General features: G+C 40.6%; 1 protein-coding gene across 1 annotated transcript; it reads left to right on the forward strand.

Annotated features, from left to right (window-relative positions):
- The first annotated feature begins 3,039 nt into the window (after positions 1-3,039).
- Positions 3,040-14,654, forward strand: LOC102234859 (circadian-associated transcriptional repressor-like). The gene is made up of 6 exons (XM_005798249.3): positions 3,040-3,285; positions 5,628-6,033; positions 6,361-6,436; positions 7,537-7,615; positions 10,118-10,244; positions 13,041-14,654. The coding sequence occupies exons 2-6, from the start codon at positions 5,668-5,670 to the stop codon at positions 13,431-13,433; spliced, it is 1,041 nt and encodes a 346-aa protein (XP_005798306.1). The 5' UTR covers positions 3,040-3,285; positions 5,628-5,667; the 3' UTR covers positions 13,434-14,654.
- Positions 14,655-16,884: the final 2,230 nt, after the last annotated feature.

Consider the following 16,884-nt stretch of genomic DNA (forward strand, 5'->3'; position numbering starts at 1 on the left):
TTCTTTTTTTTCATGAATGAAAGCAGAAGACATCCTGTCTCTGCGGGGTACACACTGCTCATGTCGCGTGACTCATCTCAAATCCTGATAGGAGAAGAAAACGCGCGGACAAAAGAGCTGCCTCCTTTGCGAGGAGACTGCAAATTATTTGCCGTTGTTTCTTATGCAAATGACAAATTGGTGAAATTGTCAAACAGCTGAATGGAGCTGGATTAATGTTAAGGCTTAAAGATTCAAGGAGATCACACAGACGATTTACTTAAGCATTCAGAACAATATGCGGTTAATGCAGAAAAAACACTTTCAAGCATGAAAGATTAAGTATCTGGATTACTGTATGTTTAATGCCGTGTGTATAATTTAAAATACCTCTTTGATCCTTAAACACACAGTTCCTGTGCTTTGAAGGGAATGTGATATATTTTACTATGACATGGATGGCTTGAAGACAACAAAGGGAAATAAGAGTGAGCTGGGAAAACTGCAGGAAGCTCTCTGTCGTCACAAAGTCTGGGGTCAATGGAGGATCTGAGTCTGGGGAGCACAACGACTGGAGACTATTTTTTTTTTCTTTTATGGGATCTTTAAAAGATTGCAGGACAATTAGAATCTGGCAGATCTGGCAGCTGTGTCATCCCGACCGGATTTATGTGTACTCTGGTGTGTGTGTGTCGGCGTGTGGGGGTGTGTGTGTGGAGTGTATTCTTCACAGCAGGATGTGATTGAAGGCACAGCAGTGCAGAGCAACCTCTCTGTCTGGTTCCAGGGCTGCTGGGTGTTCCTCATTGTGACAGAAGCTCATAAAACATGAAGTATTCACAAAGGCTAGGCTCGCCTGTGATCACTTGGCCACAAATGACTTTCTGAATTTAACTACTGTGGCACAATCTGCTTGTGCAAAGCACTGAAGACAAGCAAGAGGTCGTTCTACGCATTTTAAGTCAGGCAATTCTGCAGCCGGTTGTTGCAACCATCTGGGCAGCAGCGTCCTTGGCTCGCTAATCATCTAGCAGAGCTTTTTTCACATCGCACTCGTTACGCTGGAGGTGGAGTGAAAAGGGCGACGTCGTTTTAAATCCCACTCATCCTCAGTGTCAATCGAGAAGGACGGGAAAAAAGGAGGCTGGTTCTTTCGCTGCTGGAGTGGGTGTTCTCAAAGCAAACGTGATCCCGTTTGCAGCAAGAGGGTTCGTGACTCACTGGCATCGACACTTGTCTGGCTTCCAACGGAGATCGCTCCTCCTTATCCCACCCTCTCAGCCAAACAGGTCCCATGAGTCATGAATACCACCACAATATGCCTTAAACAATTTTAAAAATGCCTGTGTATCAAAACTAAGACTGGTTAGAATTAGGTATTAGCTTTGTGTTCTACAATATAATCAGAGTTCTGAGTTAAAAAGGTTTTAATTTCACTTTATCTTCCATTTAATGAAACTCAGATTATACCAGTGTTGTAACAATAGAAGAGTTTTCTGGTATGATGACTTATAACTCAGGATTTCAACAGACTTTTGTTCAGAGTTCAGCAGATACCACCAGGTAACACCTTAAACTATTGCCTTAATCCCAACCGGTTTACATTACTAACAACAGCAAATGAAATGACTCTCACAGGGCTTTTGATGTATAGAAATCAAACAAAATGTCACAAAATTGCCATGCTTGTCATAATAAAAACATCCCAATTTCATGCAATAAAGCAATTTTCATCATTTTTAAATGAAAGTCAAAGGCTTTGAAACAAAAATGGAGGTGAGCAAATGTGAAACTGATTTTAAATATTTTAAATTTAGATAGGAGTTGGTGGACCATCAATAGTCCTCATGCGTTAAACATATTTAGATCATAATAAGTAAATAATTTTCACTCCATTATAAAGGATCACTAAATAGATTTTGCTGTAACGTTTTTGGAATCAAGAGTTCTTTTAAGATGATACAAGTCAGATTTGGTCTTGGCCTTTCTTGGACTAGCTTTTAGCTTTTTTGTATATTGGGACCAATATACAAAATAAAGACACCAAGACATTCAATGCAGGTATGGTGAGGTAAATGCAAACAAAATAAAGCTAATAATTAACAGCTAAATTGTTCAAGCACTTCTGCTTCATCTTCTTAACAGAGGAGAAATGTACAGACCACAATGGATGAAAGTGAACAAGGAGTAATAGTTAAGACTACTTTTTATTATTCTATAAAATCTGATAATACATCAGGGAATAACTTCAAAACCAACTTAGCCATGTTTCTGTTTCAACTCGGAAATCCAGCTGAATTTCCAGCAGCTTATGGACTTATGGACATCTTCCATAAGTATATGGAAGATATCCAACTTGATTTAAAAGTTTAGGTTGGTGAGACGTAACTAACTTTCCCACTTTAAGGGATCTTGCTATTATTATTTTTACTTTGGAAGAGAACCTTGCAGCAAGGAGGGCCTGGGTTTGAATATTGGTCCCTCTGCATGGAGGCTGTATCTTCCTGTGTGTGGGTGGGTTCTCTCTGGGTACTCTGGCTTCCACCCACTGCCCAGAAATATAACTCTTAGGTTAACTAAATCGCCCTTAGGTATGGTTTTGGGAAGTGCATGTTTGCTTGCGGTGTGCAACTTTTGTGCTGCCCTGGTAATGGATTGGCGACATGTCTAGTTGAGTTTAAAAAGCCATTCACTTATGTAAATAAGTTTTTTACACCATGAGAACAAATTTCTAAGATGTGGGGAAAAGATTTGCTCAATCCATTATCCTCCCGCCGCAGCTGCTTCCTGAAACCGCCGGCTTTTCAGAGCCATGTCCCCTCAACTTACCGACATGCTTCGAGCCATGCATCATCATTATCATCATCATCATCCAGATGATCATGACGCCGAATGCCTGTGCAGCGTGTAGTGACCAGAGGCCAGCGCCGGCTTGACTTTTCGCCCAGCTGCTGAAATGGAAACCGATCCGCGTGTCCACGTGTTTGTGTCATTTCCATGCAATTTGCATATGTAAACTGGCCTCGCCTATTGCTCCGCGGCTGCACCGAATGGACGAGGCGATTCGTCGGCAGGAGCCAGGCGCAGCAGCGAATGGGAGAGCCGCAGCGCGCAGGTCCCGCCCTCTCAGACACGTTGCTTCGGGAGAAGCAACACGGGGTTGATCACTGGCTGTGGCTGCTACCTCACCGCTCACACGCCGCACACGTCCCTCACATCAGCTGCTCCTCTCTGCCAGACGCTCCTGCCGGATTCACAGCTGAACAAAGGAGGAGAGGACACGACCGGCCGCCGCATCCCGGGAAGGTAGGCAGACCTCCACATCTCACGCCTCACGGTCAGATTATCTCCGTGTGAGCCGGCGAAACGCTCCTGTTACCTATTTAAAAAAAAAAATCGAATGGAGGAATTTAACAGATATAATCACAAGAAAAAAAAAGAGATATACTCATTTGAGCTGAAAGTGGATTTTTGTTAATAGATTGATTTCTAATTCTCTTTTCTGATTATGCCTTTATGTAATCTAACAGGGTGCTGCCAAATTTACTATGACCGATGAGGAAGTCTATTGTGAATCCTGCTCTGATAGGCGGACAGCCCTGATCATTCACTTTATCAGAATGATTACAATGTTTTACCTCCTCTCGGTAATATTCTTACATAATGCGACTGTATGTCGGCAACTGATGAGCGCCGTCTGTACATGTAGGGGCCCCTACCTGCCCAGGTGTGCACCATAATGGCCGTCTGATATTTTACATCTTTGACAAATTATACATTCTATCGTTTCTTAATCAAAATGAAAGAATTACAAACCTGGGATGTGTTGAAGTGTTTTTAAAGGCCCAGGGTTAATCGATCTTTGTTTCATTACATAAGTAAATCAAGTCTGTGGTTGAACAAGTCCAGCGTGATGCTAGTTTTTTTTTTTTTTTGATGTATCAAATGCTCAAGTTATTTGTTTTATAAAAGTAAAGTGTAATTGCCTGATGAGACTTTATATCGCAGAAAGAATGGGATCTCTTAGTCAGCCCATGTTGTTAAACAGAAGATTTTTATAGTAGACTGTATAAAGGTTAGATACTAATAAGATACTAATCTGTTTGAACTGCCTTATGGGTTATTATATGTAAATTGCTTGCTATTATAATTTTATAACTACAGTCTGGTTTCTGTGATCTTTGATGCTCCTATTTCAATCCGTGAAACAAATGCATGCAGCATTTTTATTTTAGGCCTGTGTCGGGTTGTGTGAATGAGTGAACCCCCTCTGCTCCACCCTCGCTCTTTGACTATAAGACCAGAATCCTAAAACAAAGAAAGAGTAAGCCATTGCTCCTTCTAACCCTCAAATTTCACAGGAAACCCGAGACATACCAGGCGCTAACAATCCAACCACTAAAGATAACCCTGTGCTGTTCTCACTTCCTTTTATCGCCAAGGAAACGCACAGAAGCCCCTGCAAGCAATTAGGCGTCCGCGAGAAGCGTTTTGAGTTTTTTGTCCACGAGACATTCTTCAATAGCGAACCAGCAGAGAGCTGATGTTTTACTACGTCTTTTATTACTTCTTCAAGACGTCAACTCTCCGGTCCCGGCCCTGGTCCCAGCCCTGGTCCCCTTTTTGAAGGAAGCTGACAATGTCCATGGATGAATGTAGCAGCTGTTGGGGGCCAGAATCAGATTTTACACAATATCATAAAATTATGATGATAATTACACAAAAAAGTTATAATGTTATATAATCAATCTTATTTAAAGGAAATTGAAAGGCAGCAGTATATTTTTAATTTTAGTATAGCAAAAATGAATTAGTGTATTGCTCTGATTGTTATACCTTTATGCTGCTTGCCTCTGTCTAGAGAAACACAGGTATAACATGCTAATATTAGCAGGTTATTAGTTGGGCTGTCTGTCTTGCCTGCAGTCTGCTGCTTTACAAACTGCCAACTTTTTAAAACAGCTTCATCTCTATAAGAGAGATTGAGGGACACTTCTTCATTTTTAACACAATGACCTTATGCGTTTTTGAGACCTGAAGTATTACCAAACAGAGAGGGAAAAGTGTTAGCCTTTAAGCCTTTTTTGAGCTAACTGGTTGAAAATGTGGGTAAATAACTTGATTATCTATGCAGCAGATCAGTCTCGCTTTCTCAGGGAGTGCATAAAAAAAGATTTTCAGCCTTAGGAACAATTTCACGAAACTGGTACCTGGCCCATGACTAATCTGTGTACAGCCTGGCATGTGTGAAAACTTCCTTTGTCATGGTTTACAGTGACAAGAGTTTGGACACGTGTAGATCTGAGGCCTGGAGGGATGTTTTCGTGTTTGATGGTGCTTTGGTCTGTGTTTACCAGCTCAGGTGTTGCATCTGCAAAACAAACAGGTCATTGTGGTCTCACTGCCACCGTCTGCTCTGGCGCCGCTTTGTCCTTACTCATGTCTACTTACTTGGAGATGCTGTGTTTTTGGAAGACTGTTTATTACTGTTATTATTCCACCAAATCCTCGGCGCTCAGACAAGGACGCTCCAGTAGTTATTTTGACTCCAGCCTTGGTTTATTGATATTTTGGTCATGTGTCTCATCTCCACCCATGGCTGTCCTTAACATGTTTGTTTTCCTTCATGAATCTCTGTCTCACCCCAGGTCAGTGATGGTCAGTGCTGGTTAGAGCCTGCAGCTGAGGATGTCTGCTACAGATTCGGACAACTCCATCGACTGGCTGGCCAGCGACACAGAAGAAAATGAGAGCGAGCAAGAGCCGGACTGCACCGCAAAGCGCAGCCAGAGAGAGGCTCCTCTGTCTGAGAGCAGCAGCGAGCCGAGCGAGGACAACTGGTGCGAGGTCTCTGGTAGCAGGGGATCTCCTGGCGGCACCGCGAGATCGGACAGAGACTCCGGCAATGGACTGTGTAAATCACAGCGCGGAGAAAAGGCGAACGGCAAGAACACTCAACCGGTGAAAAGACCTCATAGCTCCACAGGAGAGCAGTGCAAGGAACGGCAGCTAATATCCAACGCATTGGAGAAAGATCAAGTTTTTATCAACAAGGTGAGCACCCCTGCGACTGTTGTGTTTTATTTCTCACTGGAGGTGGTTGACAGTCAACAAAACTAGGACATGCCCTTTCACCCAGATCCACCCCCACACCAACACACACCCCCCACTGCTGCTTTTACTGACATTTCCAGTAAGGTTGTCCCTCCTCTGTAACTGCATAAGGAGTGTTTGTCGTTTTGGTCTCAGAGAACTGTGTCATTTGATAAGAAAGCAAGCACAGCGAGTGAGTTATTTGATTTGTGCTACTCAATATGTATTTCAGATGTTTTAGCTCATCTTTAATCACTTGACTGTAAATCAATCTGTTATCATTTCCAGTGCATGGAGCTACAATGCTACATCCATCCGCTGTCATCAATCTTGAATGGCCTTCGTTCAGGGAGATACAAAGAAAGTAAGTCAGCCTACACGTTTGTCCTCAACAAGTTTGCGTAATTAACTTGAATAAGATGACCTCTGATGTTGTGACTAGAGATGCACCAATCAGGTTTTTCCTGGTTTAAGCTGACTATGACGGGTCCTGTTATTTTTGTTGTTTTATTCTGAGAACAGTGACACATGAAAGAGAAAATTTAAACATTTTTGAATACAGTAAAATGAGGCAATTATTAGTGACTAACTTATATATATATATATATATATATATATATGTATATTTGATAACACATTGGTATGACTTTTGTATGCTTTTATGACTTTTATAATGAAAAAAAGTAATTTTTTAGTATTTGACTTACCAGTCACCAATCAGTGCTGATAAAGGAAAAACCGGCCACGTGGTTGGTACATCTATAATTGCAGCATTCCACATCTCAAAAACCTGCGTTTTCTGTGGTCTCAGCAGTAAATTGAAGCAGGGTTTGTTTGTGTGGAATCTAACTGACTGCTGGTGAAAAGGAGCATTTGAGTCTGTCAACATTTCTCCCAGAAAAACAATGGAGGGAACAGACAACACGCAGACCTTTGTGGAAAAAACGTGTCCCTGACATTTGAGAGTGTGATGTCTGAAACATGTATTGTTGTTGGACTATCCAATAACCACAAATATTCATGAACCCATCTCCGTGTGTTATGTAACAAAGATCATTTTGGGTGAAGGCTCGCTTAGGGACTATGCTATTTCAACAGATAAAGAAAGCACTCAGTGATATTATTTAGCCTACCAACAGTAAGAAACTTTCTACACTTCTTTGCAAACTTGGCAGAAGTGAGTGGGAACATACTGTACCATAGCTTTACCAGAGAAGCAGCTGCTGTTTGTGTTTTGGTCCGAGCAGCATTACATGTGCTTTACTGCAGATAATGGCTGTGTCCAGACAAGCTTAGATTTTGGGATCTTGGTCAGACCCGAACCTTATGTGACCCACTGCTTGCTGCTCACAGAAGCAGGGGAGGCTGTTCCCTTGTACAAACATTTCACAGAGCCCATCTGCTGCACAGACTCGGGGCCTGCTGTTGATGTGCTTCACGCTGCAGCTTTTCTTTCTTTTCCAGGGCTCAGCAGTTTCCAGGAGAGTGTGGCTATGGACAGGATTCAAAGGATCATGGGTGTTCTGCAGAACCCCTTCATGGGGTGAGCTTGACCTACATACCTCTATATTTGTTTTCCTCTAAATGTTGTATAAAGTGCCTTGAAAAGTATGGAAACCTCTTGACTGCTTCAGACTGCTTTGTCACATTACAGCCGCAAACTTCAGTGTATTTTGTTTTTGTGTTCTAGATCAACACAACAGAACACTTAGTTGTGAAGTAGAAGAAAAAGTGTAGTTTTTAGGGGTTGTAAAAGCAACCCCTGAAACCAACTGGTGGTATTCAACCTCCTTTACTCTGATACCCATCATTATAAATGATAAATCTTTTGCTTAATGTAACTCACCCCCTAGGTCCCCAAAGATCCACAGCTTAGTTGGCATGTGGTGTTGGATAATATTAGTTGTACAATCCACAAATCTGGCCTTGATGGGAGAGTGGCAAGGTTAGATACTTTTAAAAGAAAGGCTTGCCATTCTTTTAAAAATGTCTAAAAGAATGGCTTGTTTAATCTTTGCCACTAGCTTCTACTCAGATGAGATCAAAGACACAGTGTTTAGTGTTAAACTTGTGCCACATAACACCCTGAACACACCATCAAACATGCTGTGGAGATAGCTATCATCAGCTGGCGGCTGAAAAGCTGGCCAGAGGTGATGGGAAGATGGATGGAGCTAAAGACAATGAAAATCTGGATGAAAACCTTTTAGAAACTCTCAAAGACTTAAGACTTGGGCAGAGATTTCCCTTACAGCAGGACAGCAACCCTAAACATACAGCCAGAGCTACGATGGATTGTTTTCAAATCGCCCAGTCAAAAGTCCAGACCTAAGTCCAAATTCAAATTCTGAATTCAAAGTTGCTTTTTACAGAAGCTAACCAAACCAACTGAAACTGAGCTGCAGTAATTTGTGACACAGGAATTTGTCAACTTTTCTCTTTCTAGATGTTCAGAGCGGTTAGAGACATAGCCCAAATTATTTGCAACTGTGATATCTGTAGAAATACTCTGTAAAAGATTTATAAATAAATAAACCCATAACTCTTGCACTACTTTACAACAAAGCTTTTCTTTATCTAATCAAAAAAAACCCTAATGTAACACAATGGAGTTTGTTGCTTTCAGCATGTCGTAATTTTAAAAGCTCTTGGCTGTACGAATACTTTTACAGAGCACTGTATGTACCCTCCTGCATTTTATCCTTTTTTTTTAACACGCTGCAGCCTGGAAACCTGCACTGACTAAATGTGTTTTTCCGCTGTAGCTTAAATCTGGTCGGGGATCTGAAGTGAAGCACATCCGGCTGCACAGAAATACTGTTTGCTTTCTAAGTGGTCTCCATTATGTCTGTGACACATGGCTCGCAGCAGGTCGCTGCTACCCCCACACGCATTCAGGATAAATTTACTGCAGAGACGGCTGAGTCGCTCTTTAGCCGGCCATCTCGTTAAAAATGTATCATGCTCCTCGGTGGGAGAGGGACGCTTGTGTCTGCTTGATTAGCTCTCCACCGACCATACAGTGTAATGGAGTATGATATTACCCCCATCTCCTCTGTAGAAAGGAGAAAGTCTGAGTCCTTGTAATATGATCATTTTTCATCTAATGAAACTGAAGCTTTGTTGAATTATGATGGTAAAAATAAAAATCTAATTGTTTTATTTTTGGGCTCTCGGTTTTAAAAGCGACCTATTTTTTTCCGGCTGTTCATTGAAAACAAAAGCGGATTAATAATAAATGCAGCTTTGATATTTAAGCACGGTTTCTATTGGATGCATCAAGGTATGCTGCTGAGTCTGGCACAGACTAATCGAAGAGACCTCCCAGCAGCTGCTGCCTTCATATTTGAGACAAAGGGTGGGTGTGGCCGCCTCCCACAGACAGCCAGGGCTCAGCCTGGAAGGTGGGCTTAGCCCCTCCCACTTTCCTTCAGTTTGTCCGCCCCTGCTTTCTGCTCTGTGCTACCAGCTGGCGGCCCCTCCAGCTCCACAAAAGCAGATAGGATCAAAGTGACTTTTTTTTTTTTGTTTAGCTAGGGGATAATCTTCCACATGAATTTTACATGTTTCGAAAATGAATATAACAAGAAGGTCCCGATCGTGTGACGGCAGTTAATCCCCTGCCTACCATCTGGTTTTGTCAGGACTCTTCTGAGCACGCTCCCCTCCTTCCTCCTCCCACGACATCATCTAGTTTATTTCCACAATGACGCTGTTGGACACCGTTGTGGCTTTGGTGTTTATATTTAGACACAAGCAGAGCTATTACACGTCAAGCCACGTGTGAGCTCTAAACATGTGAGAAATGTACTCAAGACTGTTTCTCCCCACACACACACACGCCCGCACACCCCCACACACATGTTTGCTTTTCAAGGCTGCATATTTCCTAGGTACGTCTGATCAGGAGATAATAGTTCTCCGAAGCAGTTGGTGAGATTGTTTGTAGATCAAGATTCATGCACGATAGCAAAAGTAAACACTGTGTCTCTTTCTCTGTTTTCTCTCCTCCACCTCTGGTTCCGTTCTCTTCCTTTTTTCCCAGAGAGAAATATGTCGATATCATTCTGAAAATGGAGGCGATGCTAAAGAGCTGGTTCCCTCATGTGAAACTCCAAGAACAACTCGCCGCCACGCAGACAGAGGGACTTGTGCCCAGTAAAAGACTTAAGGTAAAGGTTTAAAAAAAAAAAAAAAAAGCAACCCTGTTGTGTAAGAGCTCCTCAAGACGACATGAGCCTCTGCCAAGAGTGACAGCGTTGCGACGGGGGAAACAAAAATACCCATTGTTATTTAATCACAGCTCTGTGACAAGAAAAGAAGGATTTAAAGCTATTTTCTTTTTTTACTGAGTCTCAGGTTCACTTAGAACAATGATACAAGAACAAAGATAAAACCGGAGGAGTGTCCCTCTCGGGCTTAGGAAGGTCTGAATATACCTGGAAGAATCCTTAGCATTTAAGTGTTGTGTTGTGACATTAATCTAATCCTCCCAAAAAAAGGAGGTATCAAGTTGCAGGTTTTTCTTGTCATTGTAAAGATGAAATGTTATTATAAGTTCACTTCACAAGCTGTCAGCGTTGTTGTTTCACTAACTATGTTGAAAAAAAAAGAAGAGAATCTATTCTGTAAAAGACTTTGAGACTGGAACAGAGATTCACCTTCCAGCAAATGTACAGTACAGTCACAGTACAGTCACAATAATGCAGTACTGATCTGGTGCACGTGGATCCTGATCTCAGTGCTGCTATGCACACTTCCTTTCTTTTGTTTTTCTTTTTCATCAGGCAATAAATTTAGATTTTAATGTGCTAATCATACCTTCAAAAGAAAAACCATGAAGCATGTAATTATGATGTGGAAAGTTGAATGACTCATTTCTAAATGGGTGATTTTTAAAATTTACACAATTATAGGTAATGACCTGTTTACAAGGTCAAAGCAGCACGAGCCACGGATGTTTATAGTCACGTTGCAAAATGTCCTGCATTAATTTAAATCCACTGTCATTTATCACCACAGGCTGGCCGAGATAATATTATTACCAAAAGCCCCAGTGATAAATGTGTTAGCCCCTTTCCTGATCATTCCTTCCCTTAAGGTGTTGCTATTAATATCAAACCGTCCCACAAATGATAAAACTGAACAACATCTGATCATCTTTTATCTTCTAATTATCCATAATTTACATGTTTCCAACAGGAGACCAATTAGAGTTTTTTTCTTTGATCTCAGATTGTATTGTGTCTTATTTCATAAGAGCTAACTGGCCTAAACAGGATTCAAACCCACAGTCAGAGGAAATGTTGTATAATAGAAAACCTTCAGAAAGTAACAAACAGCTAGATTGGATTACACATGAGATTTGAGAATGTTATGTTTATCTATCTCCATAATTCCTTGAAATACTTACCTACCTAGAAAAATAAACTCATATGTTGTTTTTCAGTACATAGATACAAAATAATATATTTTGCTGCTATAACTTTCAAATGTTAAGAAAGAAACATTCCTTGTCATATTTCTTTTTAATTTATTTGCGATCTGAAAACCATTTATTCCTAATTTTTCCCATGTGTGGGCAAACCTCTCTTTTACAGCAACATATAATTACTGACCGCTGCATCTCACATGCAGTCTGAGTGTCATCTGCAGAAACAGACAAAACCTTCCCTATGTTACCTGTTTGCAAAAAGAGCTTAAATCTCATTCTCAGCCACTGTGTTGGCTCATGTCTATTGTCAGACAGAGTATTAGACTTACCTGATCCAAAATGTCAACCGCCGATGCCAACTAACTTGTAGCAAACAAGTTTCTTGAGCAGTCGTGTCAGTTGATTTGTGTTTCCAGTTAGACCGCCTGCCAGATTTATTGGCACAGGTGGTAAAGTCATGTAATGGCTTTAAATATATATAAATTTAAGAGTTATTACTCTTAAATAGAATATTCACTGCAATGACATGATGTTATACATAGTCTGAAAAATGCAGCCTATTAAAATTAATAAATTTATTTGGAAAAAAAAAATATATATATATACACTATATATATATATATATATATATATATATATATATATATATATATATATATATATATATGACCACAGGCACCACTGTGGTCTTCACCTTCCAGGCTGGAGAGGGCCTGGAAGGTGAAGACCACAGTGGTGCCTGTGGTCATCGGGGCCCTCGGGGCAGTCACCCCCAAACTGGACCAATGGCTACAACAGATCCCAGGAACAACATCAGACATCTCAGTCCAGAAATGTGCAGTCCTTGGCACAGCCAAGATACTGCGCAGAACCCTCAAGCTCCCAGGCCTCTGGTAGAGGACCCGAGCTCAGAGGATAAGAACCACCCGCGGTGGGTGAGAAGGGAATTTTAAAATTTTTATATATATATATATATATATATATATATATATATATATATATATATATATATATATATATATATATAAATTTCATCCCATGTATACATACACAAATAAAGTGCACATCAAGAAAACAAACATATATACTTTAATTGAAGTTGATCACAGAGCTATTAATCCAAGACACTTTTTTTGCTGAGGTGTAAAAAATTATGGGATAGCTTTCCTTCAGCTGTACTGCAAAATGGAAAATAGAAGAGAACTATTATATCAAAAAGGAAAACGTGTGCCAGTCTTAATAAGTCATGACATGTCAAATACAAGCAGCTACTTGCCTTATTTTATCCATCTGTACAGTTGCAGCAATAATTATAGTTTATATGAAAAATTACTTTTTGTTGGAGTTTTTACACATCTTACATTTGGAGGAATAAAGTAACAATTTGTAGAAAAACTTTACTTACAATGTTAATCTCCCTTTTTTTAAATTAAAGCAAACAAAATGATAATATAAACTATAAAAAGACATTTGTAATAATTTGAATGGTCTCTGATTATGTTGAAGAACTGAAGGTCTCCATGTTCCCTTACAGTTATCTCCAATGACGACGTCTGCAGCCGGGAGCTCCGTCTTTCGCGGCGATCCTCCAACTGGCACCAAAGCTCTGAGGGTCACGGACCTGACTCCGCCCGAAGCCTACTCCGCCAACAACCTGAAGTGGCTCCACACGTCGCCTATCTGCTCCCCCACAGCCGAGGAGGCCCAGGCTGGTCCCAGGCACCCGCTGTTGCCCAGAGATAAAGACCTTACGCAAGACAGTGCTGTTTCCTCCAGCACAGACGACCACGCTAAGACAGACTCTGTGCCCCAAGGCCCGCCGCCAGGCAAAATCAACGCGCCCTGCCTGGAACGGCTCCTTAAATCCACAGACAGCATCATCACACGCAAGGAGACTGGGGGTTTGATGGGCAGCAGCTGGTCCTAGTCCAAACATAAGGGGGGCTGGGGTGTCCGGCCATAAAGTGGCGTTCGACCCAACCTCGCTTTGCCCCATCCTGCTCAGAGCCAGTCAGCCAGCTTCGCTCATTCCAGCCTTCAGGATCGCGTTCAAAAAACAAAAAAAGGGACGTCGCAGATTCCTCTTCAGCACGGAGCGGGTGTCGACGAACACGCTGCTGTCTCTGACATGACGAGCATCCGCCTTCATTTCCCGTTTTCTGTTGACTTATCCTCGTTTCTCTAGTTTGCATTCTCGAGTTGCGTGTGTGTGTGTGAGCGTCCAAAGGCTAGTCAACAAGTGCGCTGATAACCGAAGCAAGTATTGTCAGAACTGGAGTCTTCCCGCCGGCTCCCGGGTTCACTGATACAGGTTTACACCAATCTGCTGTTTTGCTTGGAAGGGAAGATACGTTTTAGCTGGTAGGAAGGATTTTCAGATATTCATACATGGTCTACATATTGTTGTGCTGAAAATGTGGCTGAAATGTGATGGTAGAGACCCCTCTTAGCCCCCCCGCCTCCCTTCCCAGTGACTCCACTCTTAGGTTTATTGATGTGACTGTTACTCATTTCTACTCTTCATCGATAAATCCTTTTTGGTACAACTGTTCTACCTCATCGAGCACCACGTCACGGTTAGTGAGTTGGGATGTGACCACTTTGCTCAGAGTCTGGACCCCCGATCAGATCTGCGGTGAGCCAAACGGCCTCCGACTGCGAGGCCGTGCAGTACAAACAGAGGATGCGCTCTCTCGCTCTTTCTCTCCCTGTGGCCTGACTGGTGCCATTGTAAAGAATGTCAACTGAAGAGTTGTTTTTTCTGAGTCTCCCAGAAGAAGGCAAACAGTGCCTGCAAAGTCAAGCTGTGCCTGTGAGCTGGTTTGATTAAAAAAGAAAAAGAAAAAAAAGAGAAGCGTTTATATTACCTGCACCTCTGTGGGATGTATGGAGTCAGGAATTGTCACTCTCCTGCCATTTTCCTGTACGAGTAAATTATTGCCAACTACTAGCTGTGGTGGAGTAGAACAACTATCATTTTGTTTTGCCACAGAACTAGATGGTGTGTTAGACCACCTGAGAGGGACAAAGGATGTGTCTGTGTAAATCTTACTGCGAAGGTTGTCGATTTACCCTGAAAAGTGGCCTTTATAGTGTGAAATTTTATACTTTCTAAATAAATGTGGTTATATTTGTTTGATGCAAACTGCTTGAGATTAATTATATTTTTTCCCTTGTGAATACATTGTTGGATTTTTACTGTTTGATTTATTTAAAGAAGCTTTACAATTTTTCACTTTTTTATTTATTTATTAATTTTTTGTTCTGTTGTCCTTAAATACTTGTCTCAAATTTTAAAACAAAGTCTCCTGCTTTGGCCTAAATTACCCAAATTCTACTTACTCAGTTCTGGGCTTATGGATGGACCCAGTGGGTTGGTTCAACCCAACAGGGTTGAGTTGTGGGTTTCATCCAGCTGAAACTGGTTTAATGTGAATAATCTCTTAACAGGGAAGATACCAAAGAGTGGGTTGGAAAACATAACTTACATTATGGATTACTAAACAACTAATTTTAAAATAAAAAAGAAAATAGTTTCACTGAAATTCTGCAATAAAAGTTGAACAACATAATGTTTGATGATAACACTTTTACTGAGAAAGAAAGAAACCCAGATAACAAAATCCAATGCTGAGTGTTTAACATCATATGGAATATTGCTCCTTACCTCAACTTTACAAAGAAATTGGTTGCTCAAAGTGAGAAAGTTTAATATAGCTAGTAGCACATTACATATCAGGTAAACGACTTATTTACATTTGATTGACGAGAACAACACCTACGGTTAGAGCATCCTAAATCAAGTTGAATTGTCTAATTGATGTGATATCTACCCACTTTTAGCAATATACATAAGAATGCATTTCTCCAATACTATTTGATAAAACACAGATGAAACATGTTTCTAAGTATGTCTTTTATGCTTGGACGGGAGCAATATCATAAAAGTTATTTCATGTTTTAAATTACAGAGCTACTACTAAACTATAATAATAAACCATGCACTATTTAATTATTTTTTAATTACATTTGGCTATGTAAAAGAAGTATGGCCTTTTAAACCTCTTTCAGATATTTAATTCATTTGAGAAAACTCTACTTACATTTTAAAAATGATGTAAATGTGGATCTTTTTTAAATTCAATCAGGTAAAATCAAGCCTGTCAGACATCACCTGATTAGAAAATAAACTGGTGTGTAATTTAATATCAGTATATAATAGGTAATAAATACAACTGCTCCATGACAACTTCTGAGGTTTGTTATGGAAAACAGAAGTGACCACCCAGCATGACGAAGACCAAGGACACCGCAGGTATGTCAGGGATAATGTTGCGGAGAAATTTAAAACAAGTTGTATCACGAGAATGTGAAAAAGTTAAGGCATATTAATGCTTTTGCAAGGCTCTGTATGTTATACAAGCACACATTTTCATATAAAACAGTATCCAGTTCACTGATTATTTCTTAGGGAAACTTCCACCAAAAACCTTGATCTTATAACAATATCTGAAGGGAAGGAGTGGTGTGTGTGTGTGTGTGTGTGTGTGTTTGTTTTCAGACTTGAACTAGACTACAGACTGCACCTGACTGTAAAGAAAGGAAAGCTAAATATTAGCAATGATTACAAAGACAAAAAAAATAACAAATAGCAATGATTGTAAATCTGAATCACATTTCTAATCTCTTGAAAAACAGATAGAAATTCAGCTGAACCCTCCAACCTTGGGACTTTGTGCTACATCTGCTTTTTCTCACCCCAGCTTAATAACATAAAAACATTGTGTATTTACAAAGTGTCAAAGCAGATTTTTTTTAAAGTACGGCGCTCATATCCCTTTTGATCTCCACATAGTCACATGTCACTTTTTCTAGACTGGAAGGGGGTGATTGGATTGATTAATCAGACTGCATTGTTTTCAGCGACACTGTCCCAGATCCCATCAACCAGGGCAAGGCTAATGGTCCAGGCTCACGTGCATAGATGACCTGATAGTGTCCATGGCCAACCACAGCGGGCAAGGACTGTCTGGAAAAACTGAAGTTTTTTATTAATGACCGGAGGCACTATGTCAACAGAAAGGGCACCTTTCTAACTGTGCGGCAAAAAAGGGGCAATGCCAACAGACATCTTGTGATGCCCTCCAGAAATATGAAGTTACACAGCTTTAGATGTTATACAAAATGTAGTGTAAATTTTAATCTTCTTGTGTATACTGCAAAGTGCATACAGGAACCTTTTTTTAAATTTTCATACAATACAACCACAAACTTCAATAACTGAAAGATATTTATATTATTCTGTCCTACTGTTGTGCTTTTTGAAATTTGAAAGACAAAATCAGCTATAAAATCCCAAGTCATAGTTACTTTGCTCC

The sequence above is a fragment of the Xiphophorus maculatus genome, chromosome 2 (genome assembly GCF_002775205.1).
Source record: "Xiphophorus maculatus strain JP 163 A chromosome 2, X_maculatus-5.0-male, whole genome shotgun sequence".
NCBI lineage: Eukaryota > Metazoa > Chordata > Actinopteri > Cyprinodontiformes > Poeciliidae > Xiphophorus > Xiphophorus maculatus.

Bases quoted from the DNA above. Each gene is read 5' to 3' on its own strand.
- LOC102234859 (XM_005798249.3), top strand. From the start codon at position 5,668: ATGTCTGCTACAGATTCGGACAACTCCATCGACTGGCTGGCCAGCGAC. The intron at 6,034-6,360 runs GTGAGCACCCCT...TATCATTTCCAG, and splicing joins ATCAAGTTTTTATCAACAAG to TGCATGGAGCTACAATGCTA. The intron at 10,245-13,040 runs GTAAAGGTTTAA...GTTCCCTTACAG, and splicing joins TGCCCAGTAAAAGACTTAAG to TTATCTCCAATGACGACGTC.